The following is a 26,516-nucleotide window of genomic DNA, read 5'->3' as shown; positions in this document are numbered from 1 at the left end:
ATTAATCTATTATACAGTGGTGTAATGATTTCTTTTTTTTTTGCATGTTTGTCACACTGAAATGTTTCAGATCATCAAACAAATTAAAATATTAAACAAAGATAACACAAGTAAACGCAAAATGCAGTTTTTAAATGAAGGTTTTTATTATTAAGGGAAAAAAAAATCCAAACCTACATGGCCCTGTGTGAAAAAGTGATTGCCCCCTAAACCTAATAACTGGTTGGGCCACCCTTAGCAGCAACAACTGCAATCAAGGGTTTGTGATAACTGGCAATGAGTCTTTTACAGCGCTGTGGAGGAATTTTGGCCCACTCATCTTTGCAGAATTGTTGTAATTCAGTCACATTGGAGGGTTTTCGAGCCTTAACCGCTTTTTTAAGGTCATGCCACAACATCTCAATCAGATTCAGGTCAGGACTTTGACTAGGCCACTCCAAAGTCTTCATTTTGTTTTTCTTAAGCTATTCAGAGGTGGACTTGCTGGTGTGTTTTGGATCATTGTCCTGCTGCAGAACCCAAGTGCGCTTCAGCTTGAGGTCACGAACAGATGGCCGGATATTCTCCTTCAGGATTTTGTGGTAGACAGCAGAATTCATGGTTCCATTTACCACAGCAAGTCTTCAAGGTCCTGAAGCAGCAAAACAGCCCCAGACCATCACACTACCACCACCATATTTTACTGTTGGTATGATGTTCCTGTTCTGAAATGCTGTGTTACTTTTACACCAGATGTAATGGGACACACACCTTCCAAAAAGTTCAACTTTTGTCTCGTCAGTCCACAAAAGTCTTGGGGATCATCAAGATGTTTTCTGGCAAAACTGAGACGAGCCTTTATGTTCTTTTTGCTCAGCAGTGGTTTCTGTCTTGGAACTCTGCGATGCAGGCCATTTTTGCCCAGTCTCTTTCTTATGGTGGAGTCATGAAAACTGACCTTAACTGAGGCAAGTGAAGCCTGCAGTTCTTTGGATGTTGTTGTGGGGTTTTTTGTGACCTCTTGGATGAGTCGTCGCTGCGCTCTTGGGGTAATTTTGGTCAGCCAGCCACTCCTGGGAAGGTTCACCACTGTTCCATGTTTTCGCCATTTGTGGATAATGGCTCTCACTGTGGTTCGCTGGAGTCCCAAAGCTTTAGAAATGGCTTTATAACCTTTTCCAGACTGATAAATCTCAATTACTCTGTTTCTCATTTGTTCCTGAATTTCTTTGGATCACAGCATGATGTCTAACTTTTGAGGATCTTTTGGTCTACTTCACTTTGTCAGGCAGGTCCTATTTAAGTGATTTCTTGATTGAGAACAGGTGTGGCAGTAATCAGGCCTGGGTGTGGCTAGAGAAATTGAACTCAGCTTTCCAAAGATGTGATAAACCACAGTTGATTTATGTTTTAACAGGGGGGGCAATCACTTTTTCACACAGGGCCATGTAGGTTTGGATTTTTTTTTTCCCCTTAATAATAAAAACCTTCATTTAAAAACTGCATTTTGTGTTTGCTTGTGTTATCTTTGTCTTATATTTCAATTTGTTTGATGATCTGAAACATTTCAGTGTGAGAAACATGCAAAAAAATAAGAAATCAGGAAGGGGGCAAACACTTTTTCACACCGCTGTAGATTGAGCAAGGATAGATTGGATAGCTGCAGTTAGACCTGCAAAGAATCACTGTGCCTGAAGATTGACTGGGAATCTCTGTTGAGTCGGAGTAGCTCAGGGTCTAATGACATAGTCACATCCCAAGGCATGTTATTCACATTAGTATTAGTCAGTTACATCTGCTAAAGGTATATACACTGAATATCAAAAGCAGTGTATCGCCCTGTTAATGCATGTATGTTTTCAGAAAAAATAAATATTTTGCTGGATTCAATTCCAGACCTGTGGTGCTATCCACGTGGAGTTTTTACTGTATGTTCTCCCTACATGTACTGTATGTTCACATGGGTTTCTTCCAGGTGCTCCAGTTTTCTTCCACAATCCAAAGACATACTGGTAGGTTTATTGGCTTCTGGGAAAATTGGTCCTGGTATGAGTGTGTGCATGACTGTGTATGTGTCTGTTTCTGCCCTGGAATTAACTAGTGTCTCATCCAGGGAGTATCCTGCCTCGTGCCTGTTGCTTGCCAGGATAGGCTCTGACTCTGATTTGGATTAAGAGAAAATTAATGGTTGGATGAGAATTGTTTGTGCAATCATTTTGATTAATTAACATTGAAGTGACTCACCATGATACACACTAGAGACCTTGTCTTTGACTTTGATTACCAGGAGAAACAAGTAGTTCCTCCCTCCACTGTGGAATGAATCAATTGGGCCTTCCTGTTCCAGGATGTCTCCCTGATGAGAAAACAGGGGGCACTACAAAAATGCAGTAAACAGGATATTTGCTGTGCTCTCAGACAATATTTATGTAGGTTCCATATGCCCATGGTTTCAATGATTATTGTTGTTTATATTCCCACAAAATTCCCACAAATTAAATTATTTCAACTTTAAAAGCGTGTTTTAATTTCCTGTGAACCCAGCCATAGTTTGGCAAACCATTAAGTCATTTCCACAGTAACAAGCTTCAGAATCTTGAAAATACATTGATTGCTTTATTAAAAAATCTCTCTGCTTACTATTTATTGCAGTGTACTTAGTCAAAATACACTGTAAGACTTAAAAAATTTAAAAAATGTTTTTTTAAAAACTTGTTTTTAAAGCATGTTGTACACTGTTATCCTGACTGTGTATTGTAAATAATCCACTGAATACTCGGTGTGGACAATCTCTTTTGCTGTTGATTGTTATCTTGTAAGGTTATACTTCCCTTTTCTTCCTTCAGGCATAAGACCTAAATAATCTAGATTGGGTTTATAATGTTTCATTACTCAAGTGAATGTCTCTTACCACCCTTAAGCTCTGCTGAAGCAGGCATTTTACTGAGCTTCAATGTAAAGAATCAATAGACTTGATGGTTTTAATCTACTTGCAGTCATACACAAAGCTTTAACACCCTGCTTACTTTATTCCCCTGCCATCGTTTCAATTATTAACTGTCTATTTACTAAATTATTACTCTGTCTTTGCCATTGTGAGAAGGGTTGTTATTCAAACCATCATTAATAACAATCTTAAAAAAACTGAAACTGACGCAAATTACATAATCTAACATAAAGATTAGACAGTTTAATGAAAAGTCCCTCTCTGTTTAAGATTAAACCAGATGGTGCAGAAATTCTTAAAACTGCTGCTTGTTGAAGTAACCTGCTTATCAAGAGGGACACAGATCCTGGCACAAAGTTACTAAAAGGCAGAGGAAATACAGACACTACCTACTCACAATGGTCAGATCTACATGTTTTAAGATAGCTATATTTTTAAAAGACTCTATTTGTTTTGCAAGCCAAGTTAATTCTTGGAACTTGGATGCTGTTTCTTATATCTCCACTGTTCTTGCTGTGCTTTTATAGTTTGGAAGGTTTTCAGGACCACAATTTTCATGAGAAAATAACCTTAGGCTCAGCACTTCATGAAAATGATTGATGAATGGATTTTTATCAGGTTCCTAGAAGTTGCCTTTTATGTTAGATTTGAAAAACGTATGCGAGTAAGAATACAGAGCCTAATTATTAAACAACTATAGACAAGGCATTTACAGATCAAAGACTGTGCTTTAATCAATTTCAGTCAGTGCTACCTGATACTCTCTCATATATATGTGTTTCCTGTTTCTGGAAACACGATTTCAATGATGTGTCTGCAAAATCGGGAAGAGAAAAGCTATTTGGACCCTACACATTAGTCAATTGACATATCTGCCCATTGCGTGCTCCTTCATATTTTATAGCTTTATGGGAAACGTGGATCACGTTAAGATTAGGGAAGCATGTGTATGGAATTACAAACAAAAGCAGCCTAACCTTTTAATATTTTCTAGAAAATCATTTGAAAAGACAAAGAAACTAGCAAATTGATATGCAAATCCAGGCTGCCAATCTAATCTTCACAGCACGTAATTCTGTGGTATTAGTCCTTCTCTAAATCACAGCTGGAATCACTGCTGTTATACAGTACTTTAGATAATGTGCCTGAGGAGCCTTCCTGTAACAGGTCATAAATACTGTATATCATTTTGGCACTTTTCCTCATGTTTGGCACAGTGCCTCATGATGTGAATTAAAGTTCAACTAAACTTCTTAAAATGAAAAATTGTAACAAACATGAAAATGAGTTTTCAAATGACTTGAAATAGTTTGTCACTCAAATGCCTTTGAATGAAATGTTTTGTATAGATGTAAGGAAGAAGAGTTTGTGTAATATTCAGTCTTAAATACATCTATTTCCACAAGGGACCTCATACTGTATTTATAAGTCATTGTTTAGTCTGAAGATATCATCTGTTTTATCTATATCAACACCTTTGTAACATTAGTGCCAAAGTTAGCTTCCTATGTTAGAGTGCACAAAGTTTGTTTAAACACAACACATTATAATGAAAGAAAACAGTCTGTGTTTTAGCCTACCATAGGCATTTAAAACTCTATTATTCTGTTAAAAAGATCAAAACAACATTGACAGTTTTTATATATTATTCACAGGTGAAATGCACATAGAAAAGCATTCAGAGGACTGATCTTCTGTAGATGTGTTTGTTTCTACTTGTGGAGAGCAATATCAAGGGATATAACAAAGTCTGCTACTTTCCAGCACTATGACTGAATTCAACTTACCCTACTTCTGTCAAAATATAATCTTTTCAAAATACCTAAATTTGATTGAGCTTCTTCATTTGGCTTATCAGTTAGTTTTTTTCATTCAGGGTTCTCATTCAAGAACTTTCTCATTCAAGGTTCCTTGTACTGTAATCTATGAAAATTTGGCATTGGATGTGACAGTAAATCATACCACTGAAAATGACCCTTGTTCAAACACTGGAAATTAGTTAACATACTGTAGATATCAGTTTCTAATTAACTACTCACTCTCAGAACTTTTCTATTTTGTCACATACCTCTCAGTCAGACTTGAATGATATACTGACCCTTACTCTGAAGCAGATAGGGCTGGCTCGCCCATATACAGTAGATGAAACAGGCAGTCATCTTGTGCACCGAATTAAATGGGGACCAAATTTAAAGAGAAAAAATAGTTTAAAATATATTAAAAAAATTAAAAGATTAAAAATAATAAAGTAACAAAGATGTAATTATTTTCATTCACGTGTGTATAAGGATGGAATTCAAAATATAATTCTACACATTTCTGAGAATTTACTAGTTCATCAAATACACTTACAAGAACATAAAATTTCAATTGCAAGCTTTGTCACTCTGCTCAGTAAGGATACACTACTCGCTATTTCTCTTCACACTGCTGCCTGTTATTGCTCTAGAGTGGTGATATTCTGAGTTCGTGTTTTTCAGATTTATAAATCCAAAATATAGATATCTTTAAGCATAATTAAACCTTAGCTATATTGGGTGGTATAATTACAAACTTTTTTATAACTCCCCTACATGTAAGAAATAAGGACTACCAGGTGCTTTTGTCATTTAACTGTCAGGATACATTTGATGACATACTCAAAGAGGTCATAACATTAAAAAAACGTTACATAGAAACTGAGCTGTTTATCTAGCTGTGGGTGGGCTGTGAGAGACAGAGAATCAAAAAGTACTCTTCTACTCTGGTTAACTGATATGAAAGAATAAACATTTAACATGCAGAAAGACATCTTCATGAGGAGACACAGAAAAGAGAAAGGTCAGAGAAAACAAATGAAAAGAGACGGGATTGACAGGAGGAAACAGAAGCACTAGGTAAGTGGACGTTATTCTGGTCTTGGATTTGGTGATACTGTATATGTTTAGAATAGGTATACTCAGTCCTTTTCACATTTGGACATCCAGGATTATAGGAAGGGAGATTTAACACTGGGTTGTACAGTATCACACCCAAATATAGACACACCAATATTTATTAACTATAATTTACACAACTCTCCAACAGTTATTCTATACAATCAGTGGGTTTCAGAGTTGTATTGACTTTAACTCTAGGAAAGTCCAGAATTCAACCTCTTACCTTAAATCTAAATACACGACAAAACACCTTAACAGCTCAAAGGGTGAAAACCTACATTCAAATAAAAATTGATCCTTTCCAGGACTAAATCCAACAAATACAGTCATGGGAACAAATGTCCAACTTCCATCAATGCATCACTAAAATAGGAGATATATTTGAATATATTTAAATTCTAAAATTTCCTAAAATAAATTAGACAGCAATCTTTCCTGTAATAATGCTCAAGACCCTGTACTCTTTATAGTACCTGGAGTGAATCTGATTACCAGTGTGGTTAGCTCTCCCACAGCATAGCTTCTGAGATAATGATGAGTGACCAGGCCTGTTTTACCTTCCTCTCCTTTCCTCCTCATTTCTTATCTTGTATGTCTGCACTTTTTCTTAATCTGTGACCCACTCTTAGGGAGACTGACTTAATGATCCCATTATGAATGTCCCCGTGACTGGTGCTTGGTGTTATTGATGTACTATGAAGTTAACATTAGTGAATTCTTAGGAAGACCCTTTTATGATTTGTAGCTTCCTTTATAGTTGCTTTCCACATGACCCAAGGACAGCTATGTAAATACAACAAAACAGTATCTGCTGTTCCTAACCTTCTAAATAAAGCCATCACTGCTAAACGTGCTGCAAATCAGCTGCCCGAAGAAGGTGAAACACATAATTTTGATTAACTCTTACAAAATAAAAATAAAAACTTTAAAATATCAGACGTGTAGATGAATCAAGCTCCTTTACAGAAAACAGAGATACCTGTAGATGTTTTTTAGTACCTATTTTGCTTCTACAATCTAAAGGATGGGAGGAGTCAGGATTCGCTCCATTTGATGTGCTACAGTAAGCACCAGCACAGAGTTTTAATACACCGAAGTCATAGTGAGGACAGTAGAATAACACTCAAAAATGTGCATAAAACCCTATTTTCATGACAGTCAAGCATAATAAAGCAATGTTAAAGCATAGATTAGTTATAGGAAAGCAGAATATGTGGAAATAAGATTAGCTTAAGATCGGTAGGAAAACCTTTGTGCAGGTGAAGATTTGTCATACAGCAAGGGAGCCCAAGTCAGAGCTTAAAGGGCTTCACTCAGACTTCTGACAATAGTTGTAATTTTATATTACCACTGTCTTCTAGTAACAGCTAAATCAGGATTCCTGGTCTAGTAAATGTTGTTGGAAATAATATTGTAATACACAGTATAGTTTTCCTAGGATGTTTTATAGTGAATGTAAAAATTGCAAAGAAAAGCTTATCGTTACTTTCTCTTCAATTAGTAAGCCTTCTGTCGAAGGCTGAGGAACCGTTTTTTTCCTTCCACTCTTGCAATTGGTGATGAAATATGCAGAAATTAATCCTTTTATCCTTTTTGACCAGGCAAGGCCTTCTATTTAAAGTCAATATTCCTTTATTGTTTCTTGTACTCCTGCTGGCCACGCTGGTCCTGAGCAGACAGCAGATCAGTTGAAACACTTTCATAGACTTTTCTTTGTTAAATGGTGAGAAGGTAAAAACCATCAGCACCATTGTTGAAAACTTTTTTTCGTGCTTGTGAAGGCCGGCAGTGACTCCTGTACAACAATTTCATGACCATGTTTGGTTATCGAAAAGTATCGAAACTTAGTCATTTGTGTTGTATGCTGTTTCTTGCAGTTGTTCATATTGTATCTTATACTGTATGATATGAATCACATTTATACACATTGGTATAAGCATAAATATTCTTCCTTAAATGCGTGCCATTAATGGTTAAGGGCCCAGAAAGGTTCTGTGATATAATTCCTACCAATGCAGCTATATTATACTAAGATAAGATAAACTTTAAATGACCACTTAAAGGAAAAATTTTAGTGGCACACAGAACTTTTGTACAACTAAATACATCCCAAGATGTTACAAATCACAATTACATATCTATTACACATGCATAACTAATTACAACATAGTCATGACTTATTACACATATGCAGTGTATTATTTATAGCCTAATCAGTTCAGATTGACACATTTACCCCTGGCATTTAGGTGTACTCATTTCTTTAATAGATAATTGAACAAATTAATATTTGTATCCATTTGATCTATATTTGGGAACCCTAAAATATATTCCAGAGGGAAGAAGTTGATATTCAGAATTAAGAGTATGAAAAGAACGTGATAGATTTTTTTCTGCCTGTCTAATCATGGATTGTTTAGAAATTGTCTGCAAGGAGGAGTGCTGCTTCACTCCCATTACCTTCACTGCTGTTTGGACAAGGGTGATTTTTTATCTTAATTAGGATAAACGTATAAATTACCAAACCAATCTGTTGCACCAAGGAATCCTGGCCAAATTTCCCATTGGCCCTTACCAATTATGGCTTCCTAATAATCCCCATCTATGAATTGGCTTCATTACTCTGCTCTCCTCCCCACTGATAGCCGATGTGTGTTGAGCGTTCTGGTGCACTATGACTGCCGTCGCATCATCCAGGTGGATGCTGCACATTGGTGGTGGTGGAGGGGAGTCCCCATTACCTGTAAAGTGCTTTGAGTGGATTGTCCAGAAAAGCGCTATATAAGTGTAAGCAATTATTATTATTAATTATTGCCATATCTAATAATGTTCTCAAATGCAGCATGGTAAAACAGGAGCATTATTTTCTGTCTAACTCCAAACACTTCTATTCTTTGTACAAAATACAAATACTCTGGGGCAAACACAGTCAGATGTCTGTGTTAATGTTGAACAAAAGTGTGCAATGTTACCATGCCACAGATATCCAAATGGGCATATGTCAGACTGAGCTTCCTTACTAATTCTTGTAAGTTGAACCTGTCTATGTTGCAGAAAATTATAAAAATGTTGGGAGGGGCTTTGTCCCTTGTTTTTCACAGAAATATTTATATATATAAATTGCACCTCTTAGTTAACTGTAATTACTGCATTTTGATTAGGATAATGCTTTGCAACTCTGTACTCTAGATTTTTTTTTTACAGATAAAAATATTTTCAGTTGTTCAGTTAGATCCAATTAATGCAATAGAGGGACAAAATATGTACCGTGTATTTTGCCTAACCCTCCGAGCTGTGGGAATGGTGTAACTCAGCTTTTGATCAATATGTGTTCCCAGATATTTAATACTCTCCACAACCCCTACATACTGACCATTGAGTACTATTGTCTGCAAATAGTATCACCACTGGTTTTAGCATTGAAAAGAAGCTCTTTAGTGTTTTGTGGACATTTGTCATAACCAAAGTGTGGACATTTGTGGGAAACATTTTGCCAGCTTGCTAGAGTAACTTGTATTCAATAAATACAAAAGAGATTTTTTTTAATTGTTGAACAAACATATTTATTGCACTGTGGTTTTATGTCTGCATGAAGAAGAACAGAATCCTTGTCACCCAGTTTCTGTTTTTGTGCATTCATATTGTAATGCTTATCATTATCTCTAGTCCAAATACTTGAGAAAATGATCAAACATTTTTTTTAATATAAACTCCAACACAAAAGGTATATAATCTAAACTGAGACTACATCGTTCTTACCTCTTATCTACCTAGTGCCTGTGAATGACCAACAGATATAAGATGCTGAAGATAATAGTGGAAATCCCATAGGATTGCTCAGATTTCTCGCTCTTTATCCATTTTCTAACTGCTTCATCCAATTTAGGGTTGCTGGGGAGCCAAAACTCCTATTTCGACAAGGGACGGGCGCAAGATGGGATACACCCTGGATGGGAGACTAGTCCATCATAGGGCACACACAGACAGACACATTCACATCAGGGCAAATTCTTTCCAGAAGCTAATCTACTAGTACTGTATGACTTTATAAAACGTCATAAAAACGTGTATAAAATGGAAACCAAAAGTGTATTTAGTTCAAGTCTAGTTACTTTCATCTGTCAACATGCAATGCATGGGCTTTGTTGAAACCTGTGTCAAAGATAGAAAATCTTGTACTTTAAATTTGGTTGTTTACTAGATGTCAAGATTGCATCATGGAAACTCATGATATTTGCCAAGAAAATGTTAGAATGTATTAAATTAGACAATACTACAGGCCTGATTTTAAAGAAATACAGTACCTACCCCATTTTGAAATGTGAAAATAGTCAAATAAATGCAGCTCACAATAATACAGGAGTATCAGAACTGATTGTGTTGATGAATGGTGTATACAACATAAACTGTACATAATTTTTAAAGCTCAAAACATGCTTATTAATCTGAAATGTAACAACAAATATTTCTTACCAGTTGAATCCAACTATTTTATTGTACCATACTTTCTTACACAGGACATTAGACCAATATTAGGTCTTCAAACGTATTGAAAAGGATAAGATCACTAGGTACTAAACCAGAGCAATAATCTGAAACAATCTGAGTTCTGAGCTACAATACACTGCTTTAGCAAGGCTCAGAACCATGACCTGACCTGTTAACCTTGTAACAGGATTTAAACTTATCAGATTATCATTTGATTGAATATTTCGCAAATGCTGACAATATAAACAAAAGACCAAGCAGCCGTAATGAAAGACATATTAAAACAAAACGCCCATTAATAAGATAATATCTAGACAAATCCCTGAAGGAAGACAAGGTACTGTATGCACATGCCCCAGCAGACAATTGTCTTCACAAGGCTTTTCTTACAGACAGAAATCTGATACAGGCTCTTAGACAAAGTTGACAGTAGTGGCCATTTTCAATTTTCAGGTACTGTAGCTGACTACTCCAGCTTGTAATTTTAAAGATACTAGGAGTCTTTTTCCCCACACGGGCTATCTGATCCCAGAGAACCACCAGTGCAACCACAGACCTACAAAAGACAAGGAAATTCAATAGATTTTCTTCCTATTGCTGCTCCTAATTAATAAAACAATAGCAACAATTTTAACTCACAAAAGGAAACCAGGTATCAAAAACAACTAGTTAAAAAAACACAATCCAAAATAGCCAAAGAAAAATAAATAATGTCACAAACACAAAAGAAAAAATATATCTTCCAAAGAACATCACATTCAGTTTTGCTGCAGAGAACCAAAGTGGCCTCTGTTTAAAACATCCAGACTTTGTTTCACACTTTTGCCCTCCCAGTGAGCATTTACTCAGCACTGTCCAGCCAGCCCAGCATACGTGTCATACTGAAGAAAGAAATCTCAGCACAATCCCCTGGTTGTACAGTATATTGGTAGAATCTTGCTTACTAGTCCCAAAGCAGTATGGTCCATTATACCTCCCTTTCCTTGCCAGAGTGAAAGAAAATACTCTACTGGCCAGGGATTGTATATACTGTACCTTCTTCTGACCCGAGAGCCAGGACTTGACATGGGCAGGAATGTCCTGGTGATCAAGTGCTTTCATTGTCACTCTCTGAAATCATCATTCTGCTTCAATGCCTATTTTGTCTCTTCACAGATGACAATGTAAGACAATATTGATTAACATCATCTTTGATCATCTCCACACCAGAGGGTTTTAGCTTTCTGGGCAACAGTTGACAGTCCCTTGCATCAGTTTGATCAGATGGAGAGACACAGTGCACAAATGTGCCACCCTAACCATTTGATCACATGCTAATGAAGTAACACCAGTACCTGCTATATTGCCACCATATCACCACATCATGTCTCTGGATCATCAAGGCCTGACTGAGCAAGTAGTCAACTTACACTCCAGAGTTTGTAACATTAAAAATAATAATGACCGTTTTATTTTCAGTTTGCATTCGTGACACATATTTTAAGTATATAAAGGAATGAGGAAGCATTACATGTAATTGTATACACACACACAGATATGTATTAGTTTATGACTGCACATTTTAATGGGTCTCTATCACAACAAGGTTGTTAATGAGGTGTTTAGAAATGTAGATAGGTCACAGAAAGAATAATGGCATAGCCACATTCAACTGATCTTTACCACTTTCGCTTTAACAATTTTCTACAATGCTCACATTTCTCACACATATTCCAATTATTTGGACATGAATGACAGGCTGAAAGCTGGCTAGATTTCACACAGTTTTCCCCTTCAAGGGAAAACTGCCTTGTCTTCTGCACCTGCGTTCTACCAGCACAACATTCACTCCCACACATACACAGGCAATACCTTTTCGGTGTCTGTGGTTGATAGCCTTCGGCTATCCAGCCACGCTTCATCACTAATGTCTACAAAAGGCATTCATCTCTGCTGTCTAGACTTGCCATATCGCTGGCAACTACTGTACCTGTTGCCACTCATCAGCTCCCGTTGCCCATAAGTTTGCTTTTCACCAGTTTCTCTGTCAGTGCCCCAGGTGATAGCTTGAACTTCATTCCACCTACAGTACATTTCACATACCTCCACCTCCTATCTGTCTACTTGTCCTGCACCTCAGTGGTATCTGGGTCGTTAACATCTGCTGCCCAGCCTCTAGTATCTACTGCCCAGCTTCTCTCCTTCCCTGGTGAACACACACACAAAAAAACATCCCCAGATCAGCCAATCTCTCTGTATCAAACAAACACTCCTTTGGGGCAGGTTTGGGAGAGTTCTCCACCAAGGAGGCCAACTAAATAGGACAACCCTATTGCTCTCCAAGCCATCAATTTCCCACAGCTGTGGCTTCCTAAATGGACACTGGCTGACTGCCTGTCACAGACTCATTAAGATGTGTTTCAGTTTTATAGCTTGCAGCAGACCGTGGCTTCTGTGTTCTGTCTCAGTGATTATAGAAGCGTATTTTTGTTACACCATTGAACATCTATCCGAGGACAGAATCACACAGTCTAGCTTGATTCTGCATCATGGAAGCATAATGTCTCTGGATCAAGTTCCTTTTAACACCCTTGACATCTCAGAAATAATAATGGAATGCTGCCTTTAGAAAATGAAAGGATACTGGCTAATGTATTAAATGAATAGTTCACATTATTAGTCCCCAATATGGCTCAGTCTAGGAGCAAATGGGGACTAATACAGTATATGAGCCAGGGATTAAACAGACGGAAATACACAAACAAAAAAAACACTACTGTTTCCTACAACCCAATACCCTCTAAACCTGTCTCCAAAGAAAAGGGGTGGCAAAGCCAAAGAAAAGTCTTCCACAAGCTAACGTATTACACTAAACTAAGCTGTAACGGAAAAAAAACACAACAATCCCAATCCCCTCCACAGCCAAATAAACAAAGCCGACAAATCTTCCGTTTACCAAATCTCACAAAACTTTGCCGTAGATTATTCCACACCTCTCTTCTACCTCTCTCTCCGGATGTCCCATACCGGCATTTTAAAACTGGACCGCTCTATTCAACCAATCCAGTGAGAGACCCAATTTAGGGACACTCTCACCTCCAAAAATGCCCCCCCACACAGCAGGGGAGTAAAAAAAACCAGAACATAACATACACTATAGGTCTTTACTATAGATGAAATTGACAACATACCACAGGCTGAGAAAAGACAATCCTCTGTATTGAAGTAAGAAGAGGAAGTGTTAATGGTATAAGAAAAGCTTAAATTAAATATTTAAAATGGAACAGCACTAGTATTTGGAGCTGAATTATAGAACCACACCCGAAGGAAGCTCTTTTCAGCCCTGAATAAACTTTACTTGTACTTTTGTAGCCTACACATGCTGCTACCTACTTGAGTTATACAGTAGGATTACAAGTACTATATGTGACAGATCCTCCTTGAATAGTAGCTAGGTGTGGAGGAATCTGCACACATTAAAACCTTTTTAACCTAAATTACTGTAGGTGGTGACTGGCATGCAAGTTGTGCCTGTTACATTCTTGCTACAGGTAGTAGCAGTGGAAACGTTCCTCAAGCCTGTTGTTTCCATTTGGTCATTGTCGTTCTTAACCATCTTCCTATTACCGGTGATCCGACATGGAAACAATCAAGGCTTCTACTAATCAACAGCCTGCTCTCAATAACCTGCAAGAATAATAACTTGTAACCAAAAGTCTCCCCTTCAAACTAATAATGTAACCTGAGCCTCACCACAAGACCATATGAAATTAGAACCTCACTCCAAGGCTCTATTAATGTGCAATCCCACCCCCAGACTTCACAAAACACTCTATGTAGGTCTCCCCTTTAGACCCAGGCAAACAGGAGCCTCACTGCAATACTCTATATGCCCTAGTCACCTCTGGAAATGTTGCTAAAACCACATCTGAGGTTATGATTTTTAACTCTCTCAGGAATCTCCCAGTGAGACTCCATTTCTTACTGTCCCAAAGTGAGGGTCTAACCTTAACCTGAGCCGACCACCATCGTATACTCACTAATATATAAGGAAAACCTGCTCTCAACAGGCAATGTCAATTCCCCAATAACCTTGTGAGTATTCAAAATAACTTGTTTTCCGTTTCTAAAGTGCATTGACGTCTTGGTGACTTAACCTTATTTTGACACACCAGTTTTGGCAGCTCAGTTCCACAGTAACACAAGAGGATCCTCCAAGGTGTCAGAAAAGCCAGATCTTGCTTAAAAAGTTAATTAGGATTTGAAAAAGCAACAGCAGTAATAGACTTCTGCACAGAAAATGAAATACTAGATTCTTGATTTTCAAAATATTCCAGCTGCAATTGATTTCCACTCCGACTACTAGTAGGGACAAGAAGGTTACAGGCACAGGTGACGTACCAGTCACCATCTACAATAAATTTTAAATGTAATTTAGGTTAAAAGGGGGTTAATGGGTGCAGGTACTGTAACCCAATCACAGTTCCCATCCAAGGGGAATAAAAGATCAAATCTCAAGCTAATAGAGTTAAGGCTATAGACAACCAAGTTAAATGTATTTGGATTTCTAAATAAACACATGACAGTAAGAACAATCAGAGCTAAAATATTTTGAGGTGACATTAGTGGACTACCACAGGGGTCTGTTTTCCATTTTATATTGCCTTTCCTAATTTAGATCAATGATCTAAATTCCAGGTTACTTCATATTTAAAGAGCTTTTAAACTGTTTAATACACCAATTAGTAGGTTAATTCACTCTTAATAGGTGACTGGAATGAAAGCCAGCTGAGAAATCAGCCCTCCAGGTCTGGAGTTAAGCACACCTAATCTAACTGCTGGAAGAGTAAACCTGTATGGAAGAAGATTAGTTAAGAATTTCAAAACAACTGGACAAACCACTGTCAGGTGGCATTGAATGTAAGCCAGTTAAGTAGCAGGTAGAAAACACAAAAACTTTAATATACTGTATAGATGATCCTGAGTTTCAAGATGCTACGCATGAAAATGTGATGTTTACATTTAAAAAAATCATTTTCTTGACGATATAAAGAATAAATAAACATGCATTATTTATTAGGATATTTAAGTGTAAAATTGCAATCAATGGACTTTATTTTAAGGATTTTAAAAATGTATTAGGAATAGATCCATTTTGAACAATTGTTACCATTTTGCGACCATCACGACTGGAACAAGAGCAAAAACCAAGGTCAAGGTCTAAAGGCGAGCAAAAAGTCAAGAAGCCAAAAGGTTACTGATCCAAAGAGAAACTTTGCAAAAGGTGTCCGAGACGAATTACAAAAATCAAGGTCAAAAGAGTAGTCAAAAGCCCAAAGACCAAGGCAGTTTCCATGGAGGGTATCACCGTGGAGTTGGTGTATGGCTCACCTAAAGGCCTAAAGCAATACTGAGAACTAAAGGAACAGATCAGGGTTTAAATAGGCTGAAGAGAAGGCGTGGTGATGGGTTAATGAGGTCTGGATAACCAAGCCTCCCCAGAGAGGATGAGGTATGTACTGTCATTTTGGGTGCTGTCTGGTGGCTGGATGCTGGTACTGTAATAAAAGTAGTCAAAAGAAAGCAATATACATACAGTATATAGCTTCAGGCAATGTCCTATACTGAGATGTAGTCTTCATTTACTTTTCTAATTAAAATGTTAAAAGAAATTAGCTCCAAAAAGCACTGTCTCTAAACAATTACAATTCAGATTTTGAAAAAAGGAAGCACTCTGGTGCACTTCTATAATTACAAACTATTCATTTAAAACAAAACTGTGTTCAAGATTAAAAAATTAATGGCATTACTAACAAACATATTTACACAAGTAATTGGCATTACTTACATTTCTAGTTGATAGCTTTTGATGATAATGATAAGGAGGTGAAACCAACAATAAACCTTTATTTAGTTACTGTAGATACTATTTAATAATGTGAACCACTGCACCACTCTGCCAACCCCTTAGCTAGATATGTCTGCAGCTTTTGAAATACCTTAATCCTCACTTTGTCCTGTGACCCCTGAAACATTCTAAAATCCCTTTCAAAATCAAGATTCTTCCGTGTTCTGACCTACTCGCGATTCAGCTTAGTGTCTTTCTCTGTCTCCTGAGTCCTGCACAGGATCCATTCATCTTATCAGCCCCACTCTGCCAGTCATGCTTTATATTTTGTGCAGTTACCATAAGAAATTACTGGGAACAGCAAATATCCCTATGTGACAGGAAGGGGATTTGCCTTCTTCACCACAGCTCTTCCTCCATCTCGGCAGTAGCACTTCACCAACAGAAATTATGGTTGGATTCAATGAGATGACAGATGCCAACGGTGAGTACAAAAACAAACATGCATTGATTTAAAAAAGTATTGAAAATATGTTCTGCTTTGAACTAGCATCCCATCCAAGGCGTATCTTGCCTTACGCCCATTGCTTGCTGGGGTAGGCTTCACCTCCGCAGTAGCCCTGCAATGGATAAAGCAGTTAGAAATGGATGGATGTAATTATGTTAATAATCACATACAAGACAGTGCTCATTCTTTGATAGCAATTTGCCTGGCTATTTCCAGTTGCTACGTTGGACTCAGTCTGTAATCCAGAGGCTGTTTTGGAACTTCCATCCATCCATTTCACTTTATCCATTACAGGATAAAGGTTTTGTAAGTTGTATAATTTTAATGTTATTAAAAGCAAGGATTAAAGTGATAGTCCTACCACCTACTGTATGTGTAAAACTATTTGGAAATAAAATAACCATTTGTTTTTTGTATTTCCAATTTTTTTAACTAAAACCTACTAGCTTATTACTTGCTAATTTTGGTCCTCCCCCTCGAGTGTTGTTGGTTTTATGTCGTTTTGGAACAAGCATAATTAAACAAGACCTAGCATGAGTGAATACTTGCTGAATTATAGGTGAGGGAATCACAAAAGAGGTTTATTGCATTTATTTTAAAACTGATAAAAATTCCAAATTACTTTTAACATTTTTTTATAATATTTTATCAACAACTTTATGTGAGGGCACTAGTTGTTAACATTTATCACAACCAAAATACTGTAAATGCTTACTAGTTTTTAACACTGGTTAAACTGGTGATGCAGCCTGCCATGCAGAATAATAATAATTTATTCATAATTATAATTGCTTACACTTATATAACGCTTTTCTGGACACTCCACTCAAAGCGCTTTACAGGTAATGGGGTCTCCCATCCACCACCACCAATGTGCAGCATCCACCTGGATGATGCGACGGCAGCCATAGTGCGCCAGAATGCTCACCACACATCAGCTATTAGTGGGGAGGAGAGCAGAGAGTAATGAAGCCAATTCATAGAGGTGGATTATTGGTAAGAGCCAATGGGAAATTTGGCTAGGACGCCGGGGTTACACCCCTACACTTTTCGAGAAACGCCCTGGGATTTTTAATGACGACAGAGTCAGGACCTCAGTTTTACATCTCATCCGAACGACGGCACCTGTTTACAGTGTAGTGTCCCCATCACTATACTGGGGCATTAGGACCCACGTGGACCCTGCTGGCCCCACTAACACCTCTTCCAGCAGCAACCTTAGTTTTTCCCAGGAGGTCTCCCATCCAGGTACTGACCAGGCTCACACCTGCTTAGCTTCAGTGGGTTGCCAGTTGTGAGTTGCAGGGTGATATGCCTGCTAATGACAATGACAATGTCAATATGAATTCTCAGAATGACAATACTGAGAATCAACAGTCTACAGATTCCTTCTGCAGCCTCTTACTTCCAAATGGAAAAATTGTGAACCTCAAATTGTATTAAAAAACATCATTTGGCAGGTATTAAAGGCCGAAACTTATTTTTTCTGTGTGATCCAGCAATCCATTTTATAATTAGTGAATTTGAGATGGGCTAGGGATCAGGAATAGGATCGATAATTGGATTCCAGTCCTTTTCAGTGATAAAGCAAGGTTCTTAGAACTTCAGACAGGTTGGCCAGGCCACAGAGACACGTGATGAATGCTTGTTCTCTCAATATGTAAAAATGAGGATACATCATTATCTGCGATACAGTAGAATTGCATCGAGGGCAGGATAGTGTAACGCACTCCACGGGCCACTTCTGGGTTACTTTTTTCTCCAGATTACGTTTTTTATCACCTATACCCCAGTATCCACGAACATCAAAGCGGATGCCCTCTCCCGCCTTAACCATTCCTCTGTGACTGTGGTCCCCCCCGAACCTCCCGGCAGGTTTCTTGCTGCGTTACATTGGGACATCACAGATCAGGTTAGACGTGCCCTTCAAGGCCACTCTATACCCCCCTGACGCCCACCTGACAAACTGTACCCAACTCCGTCCGTTCTGCCGTTCTTCACTGGGTCATGATTCACACATTGCCGGCCTCCCGGGCACCAGAAGATCCATTGAAATCATCTCCAGGGACCTCTGGTGGCCTTCTCAGAAGACTAGCGTAGCAGACTTTGTACAGGCATGTCCCACCTGTGCCAGAACTAAGAACCCGTCAGAAGAAGACTGGCCTCTTGCAACCCCTCCTCAGTTCCTGCACGCCCATGGTCCCACCTCTCAGTGTATTTTCTCACGGATCTACCCTAATGCCAAGGCAAGACCACTATCATTGTTGGTTTTCCAAATCCGCACATTGTATTCCTCTCCCTCCTCTCCCTTTGGGCCGGGAAATGGCTGATCTTTTTGTCCTCCATGTTTTCCGACTCCGTAGCATCCTGAAGGATATAATCTCTGACAGGGGTCCTCAATTCATATCCAGGTTCTGGTAAGCCTTCTGTAGAGCCTTAGGGGCCTCTGTCTCACTCACCTCTGAGTAGTATACTCGTTGATTAGCTGAAAGTTCCATGGGCATCAGAGTCCCGTGTGGGTTACTCGGCCCTACCAGTCCCTGATTGGTTGATCAAGGTGAGCTATGAGTCACTTACTCCTGACACTTAGGAATGCAGTCCAGATGTCCATCTGGCACTCCCTAGACAGATAGGCGCCAATGGATGACCATTGATCATGATAGCCAGGCTTAGCTAAGTGCATCCCCCTTTGGGAGCTGTCCTAGGAAACCTTATCAAAGGAACCTTAAATCAGCCTGCATGAATAGATTCTCTGTGGCTGCACCACAGAGATGAACAGAGAGATGGGGCCTAATTTGGGAAAGCTCAGAAACACTTAATTCTGCCTTATTAATAAGCCTCGCCGCTACACACTCTTAGTAAGAATTCAGACGTATACATTCGAAATTCTTCATTCTTTGGACGATGGCACTCCCGGGTCTGTAAAACAGAGTGAAATCTGTATTCACATTTTACATAGATCTTTTTTTTTGCGTCTGTAAAAATAAGAATAGCGTTTCTTTTGCAACTCATCAAAAGTCACTTCTACTAATTTTTCATCCAGCTGTTCAAGTGTGGTGTGTACATGCTCGTATGGGGAGCGGTCCTCAATTATATTTTTTAGCAACCGTTTTATGCACCGCTCAGTGTCATTTGTAATGGTGTACGAACCCAGACACCTGGTGGTGTACAGAACAGCCAATGAAATTCGGGCTAAACTGAGAGACTTATAAATTTCTGAAGCGGCAAACGTCACATCTTCAAACCCATCTGTGTAACCGCCAGACAGGCACGTGTGACCCCGCTGCCCGGGATGGTAAATCAAACAGGCCAGGCAGTCATCAACCAGGACCCCCTTTAAACAGTGTTTGAAGATGCAATAAACTACTGCTTTCACAATCTGCGGCATAACATTGGGCTCATTAGGGACATGGGCATCAGCTTTATTAACATTTGGGCGAACACACAAGCATAGACACGAGACATTCAGTTGTGCCGGTAGGCTGAAGATTGACCCGTCCACATCCTCTTTATTCTATTAAAGGAAAAAGAAAGGAAGGCTTAACAAAATAGACATGCTTTGTACCTAAAATATCGAGCATTTAACGCACTTTTGAGCTCAGGTTTTTCGTTAATATTTACCATTTGTAGCGTGGTATCATCGCTAGCACCCGGCAGTTCTTCAACATCTGGTACCCCAGCTGAACTCACACCCCCGCCGCTGTTACAGGGTGCAGAGGGTGGGGTCGGGTTTTGCTAAAAAGAAGACCAAGTATTAAAATGACATACGCTAAGCACCGATACAACAATTCCACGATCAGAAAAAATATTTTAGCCGCCTACCTCTTCACTTTGCAGAGTAGCGGACCCCGTTGTTTCTCCACACAAAGAAGCCATCTCCGCAGCTCCGCTGTGTCTGACAGCTCCAAGGACGCACTGCGACCCTGTCAGGCCGGAGCGTTTAAGAATATGCACCAATGGTGTAACACGCCTACATAACACAAGACATTTTTCAACTGGTTGTGATGCTTTAAAACGCATCACAACATTGGTTGTGATGACCCCCCTGATTTATCGAGAGCGAAAAGTATTCACACATCAGTTTATAAGTTTTAAAGTATTAACACACAACGCAAACACAAATGTTGTGTTTCCCCAGAAAAGAAATTTTAAACACGCGGGGTTGGTCTTATAGTTTTTAAAATATCGTAATAAGACACATTTTATTTTTAATAACACATTCGCGACAGCTTTTTCGAAAGTTTGAGATAAATTTCCACACATCGCAAGCGTAAAAGTCTTTAAGGTATTAACAGGCAACAAATGATGGGGTGTTGTTCTTCATACTTTAAAGGATTGGTCCTAAAGTTCTAAAATTACCCAGTAGAGATCATTTGTGATGTTATTGGAGACGTGCGGTGTGTGGGGGTTAGTTAAAGGCTCTGGAATGCAGAGTGGGGGGGGAACCCCCAGGGAAAGTTTACAAACATTTTAAATTCATGTAAAGTTTTCTAATTTACAAGCACCACATGTATTTCCCGCAAAAATGTTCTTAACATCGCAGCGCGAAAAAATAAAACCTCAAAACGTCAAGCTTGCTTTGTGAACACGTCCCTATAGAGATACATTTTCTTATAGCGTTAATAAAAAACATTTTGCTTGATAATATTCTTAGCGGTCTGTTGGTGAATCAAACACAGACACCGTGGCACATTTTCACCACGTTTTAACAGCTATGAAATTTAAACACCGTTGTATGCCTTAAAATAATATAGATTTTAACATTATAACGGTCTAAAACGTTTTCTAAAATGTTTCTTAAAATAATTTCTACAGTCCAGTACGTGCACCCCCAACGATACCTAAGATTAATGGTTTTATGGGGGGGGGGGGTTCTTAGAAGAGTTTATCGGTTTGGGTATAAGTACCAGCGGTTTAACAGGCGAAGTTTTGGCTGGATTCCAATTCTTACAGTCTCACATTATCGCCTAACTCGTCAGAATGGATCACGCCGATCAATCATTACAACAGTCTGAAGATATTCTATTTACAGACTTAACACTGCTCGACTTGATAGACGAAGACCAGGACTCCACGAATTTCAGCGGTATTGTGAGACAATTACAACGTCACGGTGCATGTCTCATGTTTGCTATAGTTACAAAATGTTGTATATTTGTATACTAGGCAATATTGAATTATTATAATGGAATTACCAGGGAGTTGTTCCATAATGTGGTCGTGACTGTGTGTATCCATTCATTTCCATTAGCCCCGAAAACCACAGCTGTAAAAAGGCCAGTTACGGCGCAGCCCAACACTGGTGAGTAATTACGACAATGTTTTGAATAACGCTTTACGACCATGTGAGTCTTAAAGACACCAGGGTACATACTCCACACCAAAACTCGTATGTGTCTATTCCGCAGACGTGGGCGAAGGGACAAGTCGCTACACATTTAAAGAACCTCGTTTGGGGTTTACAATACCACCGCAAAACCTTGTGGAGACACATGTAGATGTTCACGTCATACCAGAGGGTGCGGGGCATATTATCAGGTCGCCTGAGAGACGAGTTCGGTATTATATAAAACATTCTTTTAGCATGGCCATTTAAACATGTCTATAATAAAAATCCCCACCGTTTTTCTATTTTTTGGTAATTTGCAGTGTTGAGTTCTTTCACTAATGGTATTTTCCCACTCCGTGCAGACCCCGGACCTTCAAAAAATAAACTGCGATGAGCCAACACGTTAACTGGGTCAACGAGCTCAAAACGTCTGAAATCAACAATCAAAGGTTAATATAATTTAAGCGTGGTCAAGATGTGTTATGATCCACTTACGGCAAACGTTACTTCTTTTGTTAGGATGTTAATTCGCTGAAAGATCCTACTTCGCGTAGTTTTCTGTTTGGGAGTGTTAAAAAACCTTATTTTAAAACTGCTTAGCTTTTAAAGTTAAAAGCGACTGGTCTGTGCGAGGGTCTATAGGGCTTTAACCACGCCGCTTGACCCAATAGCGCCACCGCAGTCGTAAAGGAAACCGGTGTAACAACACATCCGGGTAACTTGTTCCATTCACCCGCAGCCCTTTGTGTAAGGATGCGCCACGTGTGGCGTTTTTATCATAGTTATCGTAGTTTTCTGATTTTGACAGTTTAGATTTCATTGATTGTTGTGTTGAAAAGTCTTTTATTTTTATCACAGTGTAGTTTTCTGATTTTGAGATGTGGAGCATTGGCGTGGTATTAAAAAGTCTTTTATTTTTTCACACAGCAGCTGTATCGACGAGCGGCGAAACAAATGTGGCGGAAACGTCGGACCCTAAGATGGTGACTGCATCGGAGACGGCTGTTAAGACTCTGACCAAAGCCAGACGTGTCAAGCCTTAGGAGAGAAATCATAACGCGCCTAAAGACTTGGTGTTGGGTGATGTGCTAGATTCAGTGCGCGGTATTACACAGTCACTATCAACGGCGATCACTAATGAGGTGTCCAAAAAACGAGCTTTAGAGCGTCTAAGAGCGGTTTTAGCCGGTGTACAGACCTTGTTTCCAAAACAGATCCAGGTTTTCACTGCTAATCTCTTAGATATAATTTCTACAGAAGATGCAGCTCTAAGCTCAGGATTTCAGACCATGATGATGATATTTCATGCTTCATTGGTGCAAATCCCCGGTGATAAATGACTAAGCATGCGGTCTAAAAAGTGTTTAAAAGACCGACCGCTTGCCACCATCAAGCGTTTGTACATAAATAAAAGAATTAAACTGGCAAAAGCATGTTTGTTGCATCGTCAAAGATTCAGAGAGAGGCATCAGATTTCCCAAGGGCCGTCCGAACCACGCAATGAGAATGCAGTGGTAGAAAATAACTTAAGGCCCGAGTGTGTTGTAGCAGAACAGGATGTCGGTAACTTTGAAAACCGAGAACCGGTTGTACTGAACGATCTGAATCAGGTTGGTGGCGGTGCAGGGGCGAATAGAGACCCCTTAGTTTTCCTGGAGCGTATACGTAGTTATAACAGGTCTTATAATAATTTTAGAGCAACAGAGCACCATGAAGAATTTCGTTTTGTTAATCTCAACAGAATAGCCTCGTATGTACAGCCTATAGACGCTGTGCATGGTGCAGTCCAGAGAATATTGGATGAACTTTCTCCAAACATCGGGGCGAATGATTTTGTACAGCTGCGTTTGACTGCGGGTGGTTTTAACAAACCCTTGTTCTCACGCAGGAGACAACCCAGAGAATTAAATGCTGCTGATTTTTTAAGCCACATCTCAGACCTCTTACAGAGCCACACAGAGGTTCTCACCCATGACAGCCTCCGATTAGTGGTGACGATAGTTAGGAATATGCAGGGGGGTGCCCGCCGAAGATTTAAATCCGTTCTGTACAGCCGGGTAATTGCTTAGAAAAAAGCTCACCTTATCAACTTACAGTACACGGGCGGTAATCCCTGTTTCGCTGGGTGTGTGTACGGTTTGTTGAATGAAGGTTGTACCGATGGGGAAATGTTACAGGGCGCTAAACGAATGCACAAAGAGTTGGGTTTTCCAGAGAATCTGAAAATTAGTTTGTCAGACATTACCACTTTTGAAAAACATTTAAAGGTGGTCATTAAAATTTTGTACCATGACCAGGGTGATTGGAAATATTTTACAACGGGGCCCACACCACCAAATTCTAAAATACTTTTTGTTCTACTGCATGAAGAGCATTTTTATGGGGTTTTAATATTAAAGCTTTTGTGGGGGCGGCGTATTTTTGCACTAACTGCCATGCGGCGTATAGCCACAAGAACGCACACGCCTGTGTTAAAGCTTGTAAAACCTGTTTAGATCCCCAGTGTTGCGAAATTGATGCAGAAATTCAGAATTGCCCGGCCTGTAAGGTCTTTTGTCGTAGCTCTCAGTGTTTGGCGAGACACTTTCGGAATGCGGCGACGGGTTTTAGTAAGTGTGAGCGCAGGGTCTTTTGTGAGAAATGTTATAACCTCGCAAGTCACAAATGTAAAGAGAAACTGTGCTCGCGTTGTAACAACGTGATCGACACCCCTGATACACATTTGTGCTACATACCGCCTTTGGACAACCCCAAAATTTCAAACAAGTACATTTTTTTCGACTTTGAATGCATGCAAGAAACAGGGACACACGTACCAAATTACGTCCACGCCCTTCATATTGACAATAAATGAAGCTGGGAATTTTATGGTGAAACTTGTCTAAAGGATTTTGTGTGTAAATTTATCGATAGACGTTTCAAAAACCATACGTTCATATCGCACAATGGCAAGGGATATGACAATTACCTAGTGATCAGACAGTTGTTAGCTGAAAAGATGGACGTTGAACTAATTAATCAGGGTGGTAAGATAATGTGTATGACCGTAAAAGCTCTGAACATCAGATTTATCGATTCTTTAAACTTTCTGCCTATGAAATTAAGCAAACTGCCGGCCGCCATGGGGTTCCCCGGGTGTAAGGGTCATTTTCCACACTTGATGAACACTTCAGAAAACCAAAATTATGTCGGACCAATGCCGCCGCCAGAACTTTACGGCGTTAACTACATGCTGCCAAGCGAGAAAGCCGAGTTTTTGGTTTGGTATGAAGAATGCAGGGAAAGTGTGTTTAACTTACAGAGAGAGTTGAAACGTTACTGCCAGTTGGATGTGGCAATTCTAAGAGAAGGCTGTATCAGGTTTCGGGACGAGGTCATGAATATGACCAGACAGACACGCGTGACTGAGTCAGGGGCCGCTTGCGTTGTCTGCATCGACCCCTTTCAGTACGCTGGGCAAACGTCCCGAGATCGAATTCTTCCGCGACGGGGGTACCTTTAAAGCGGAGACGACGGCACCGAAAATTTTTGGCGCGCCCTCTCTTTAAAGCCCTGGCCAAATACGAAGACAGTACGTACAGTTATAATTCAAACGGAATTAAAAACTACACATCCCAGTTACCATGGTGGTGCTTGTGATCATTGCGTTTAACCAACGAAACAGGGCGAAAAATCAGTCACATGACTTTGGGGCAGAGTTTCGAAAGCTTAACCTATCGGCAACAAAGCGAAATTTACACGATAGGCTACCTCAAACTGTCAGTTACACGACTGTGTATGTTGCTTAAGCCACTCCTATTTGGCATTTTAGTTATGGAGGCGAGAAGACGCCCCCCCCCCCCCTCTCTGGGTGTCTGATTTGCCGCCATGTTTAACCGTCCGTGTCCGAATCGCAGTAGCTACGTGTACGAAATAAAGTTCATCCCAGCTACAAAACATATATATTTTTGTGGTCAAGGGCGCAAAACATCAGTATTTACTGCTATTAATTACTGTACGATTTATAGTTGAAATATGAGCCTAGATATAAAGTTAGATATAAAGTTAAAATCTCGACAAAGCAATGTAGGAAATACAGAGAAAAGAAATCCTTTCTGACATCTAAAATCAGTTTCAATCAAGGTCTCTAAAACGAACAAGAAAAAGAGGATTTTCGGAGGGCAATTACGCTGTGTTTATATAGGATAAGTGATCTATGAGCAATCTAATTTCTTGTTCGTTTAAAACAGTGAAATGTCAGCTGCAAAAGATCGCACCAGAAACAGCACTCTCTCTGCCTGTCATAGACGTTCAGGAAAGGCTGAATGAAGTCATGTCAAGAACAATAATTCGGTGATCAATAATAACAGTTGTAGGACAAGAAACAAAAGATAATGAAAACTTCTTTAGGCTAAAACTCAAGTTCATTCTACAAATTAAGGCAAATGAAAATTCAGGATGTTAAAGTGCTAGAGGTGTAAAAAATACAAAAATGCACATGAGTAAAAAGTTTTAGAAATGGAGCAGGTGTTGCTTTGAAA

General features: G+C 39.2%; 1 protein-coding gene and 3 long non-coding RNA genes across 7 annotated transcripts in view; 1 reads left to right on the top strand and 3 right to left on the bottom strand.

The window, feature by feature from the left end:
- Positions 1-9,781, bottom strand: part of LOC148653733 (uncharacterized) — a 30,751-nt gene extending 20,970 nt beyond the window's left edge. Inside the window, exons 1-2 of the long non-coding RNA XR_015941742.1 lie at positions 9,604-9,781; positions 2,224-2,335 (exon numbers count right to left, since the gene is read on the bottom strand). This is a non-coding gene — a long non-coding RNA (uncharacterized LOC148653733). The remainder of the gene's footprint in view (positions 1-2,223; positions 2,336-9,603) is intronic.
- LOC148653732 (uncharacterized) overlaps positions 1-12,511 on the bottom strand; it is a 36,090-nt gene extending 23,579 nt beyond the window's left edge. The window contains exon 1 of the long non-coding RNA XR_015941741.1: positions 12,415-12,511. This is a non-coding gene — a long non-coding RNA (uncharacterized LOC148653732). The remainder of the gene's footprint in view (positions 1-12,414) is intronic.
- Positions 12,512-19,183: 6,672 nt separating this feature from the next.
- LOC148653730 (uncharacterized) lies at positions 19,184-22,643 on the bottom strand. Of its 4 annotated transcripts, none has more exons than XM_088649026.1 (4): positions 21,863-21,959; positions 20,490-20,637; positions 20,289-20,402; positions 19,184-19,586 (listed from the first exon to the last, which is right to left on the bottom strand). In XM_088649026.1, the coding sequence occupies exons 1-4, from the start codon at positions 21,913-21,915 to the stop codon at positions 19,497-19,499; spliced, it is 405 nt and encodes a 134-aa protein (XP_088505152.1). In that variant the 5' UTR covers positions 21,916-21,959; the 3' UTR covers positions 19,184-19,496. The 4 variants fall into 4 exon arrangements, 3 of the variants coding, with proteins under 3 accessions (XP_088505152.1, XP_088505150.1, XP_088505151.1); XR_015941739.1 differs by lacking the exons at positions 19,184-19,586; positions 21,863-21,959 and adding exons at positions 19,612-20,181; positions 22,492-22,643; XM_088649024.1 differs by lacking the exon at positions 19,184-19,586 and adding an exon at positions 19,612-20,181.
- On the top strand, positions 21,310-22,217 carry LOC148653731 (uncharacterized). Its single transcript, XR_015941740.1, has 3 exons — positions 21,310-21,753; positions 21,919-21,969; positions 22,076-22,217. It is a non-coding gene; the product is annotated as an uncharacterized LOC148653731 (long non-coding RNA).
- Positions 22,644-26,516: the final 3,873 nt, after the last annotated feature.

Source organism: Lepisosteus platostomus, chromosome 10 (genome assembly GCF_059453375.1).
Source record: "Lepisosteus platostomus isolate fLepPlt1 chromosome 10, fLepPlt1.hap1, whole genome shotgun sequence".
Lineage (NCBI taxonomy): Eukaryota > Metazoa > Chordata > Actinopteri > Semionotiformes > Lepisosteidae > Lepisosteus > Lepisosteus platostomus.
This window is presented reverse-complemented; position numbering and strand designations above follow the sequence as displayed.

Excerpts from the sequence above, each read along its gene's own strand:
- LOC148653730 (XM_088649024.1), bottom strand. The coding sequence starts at position 21,915 with ATGGAAATGAATGGATACACACAGTCACGACCACATTATGGAACAACT. Across the intron at positions 20,638-21,862 it reads CATTATGGAACAACTCCCTG|GCGTGTTACACCATTGGTGC; the intron begins GTAATTCCATTA and ends TGTGTTATGTAG. Across the intron at positions 20,182-20,288 it reads ATGATACCACGCTACAAATG|AATAAAGAGGATGTGGACGG; the intron begins GTAAATATTAAC and ends TTCCTTTAATAG.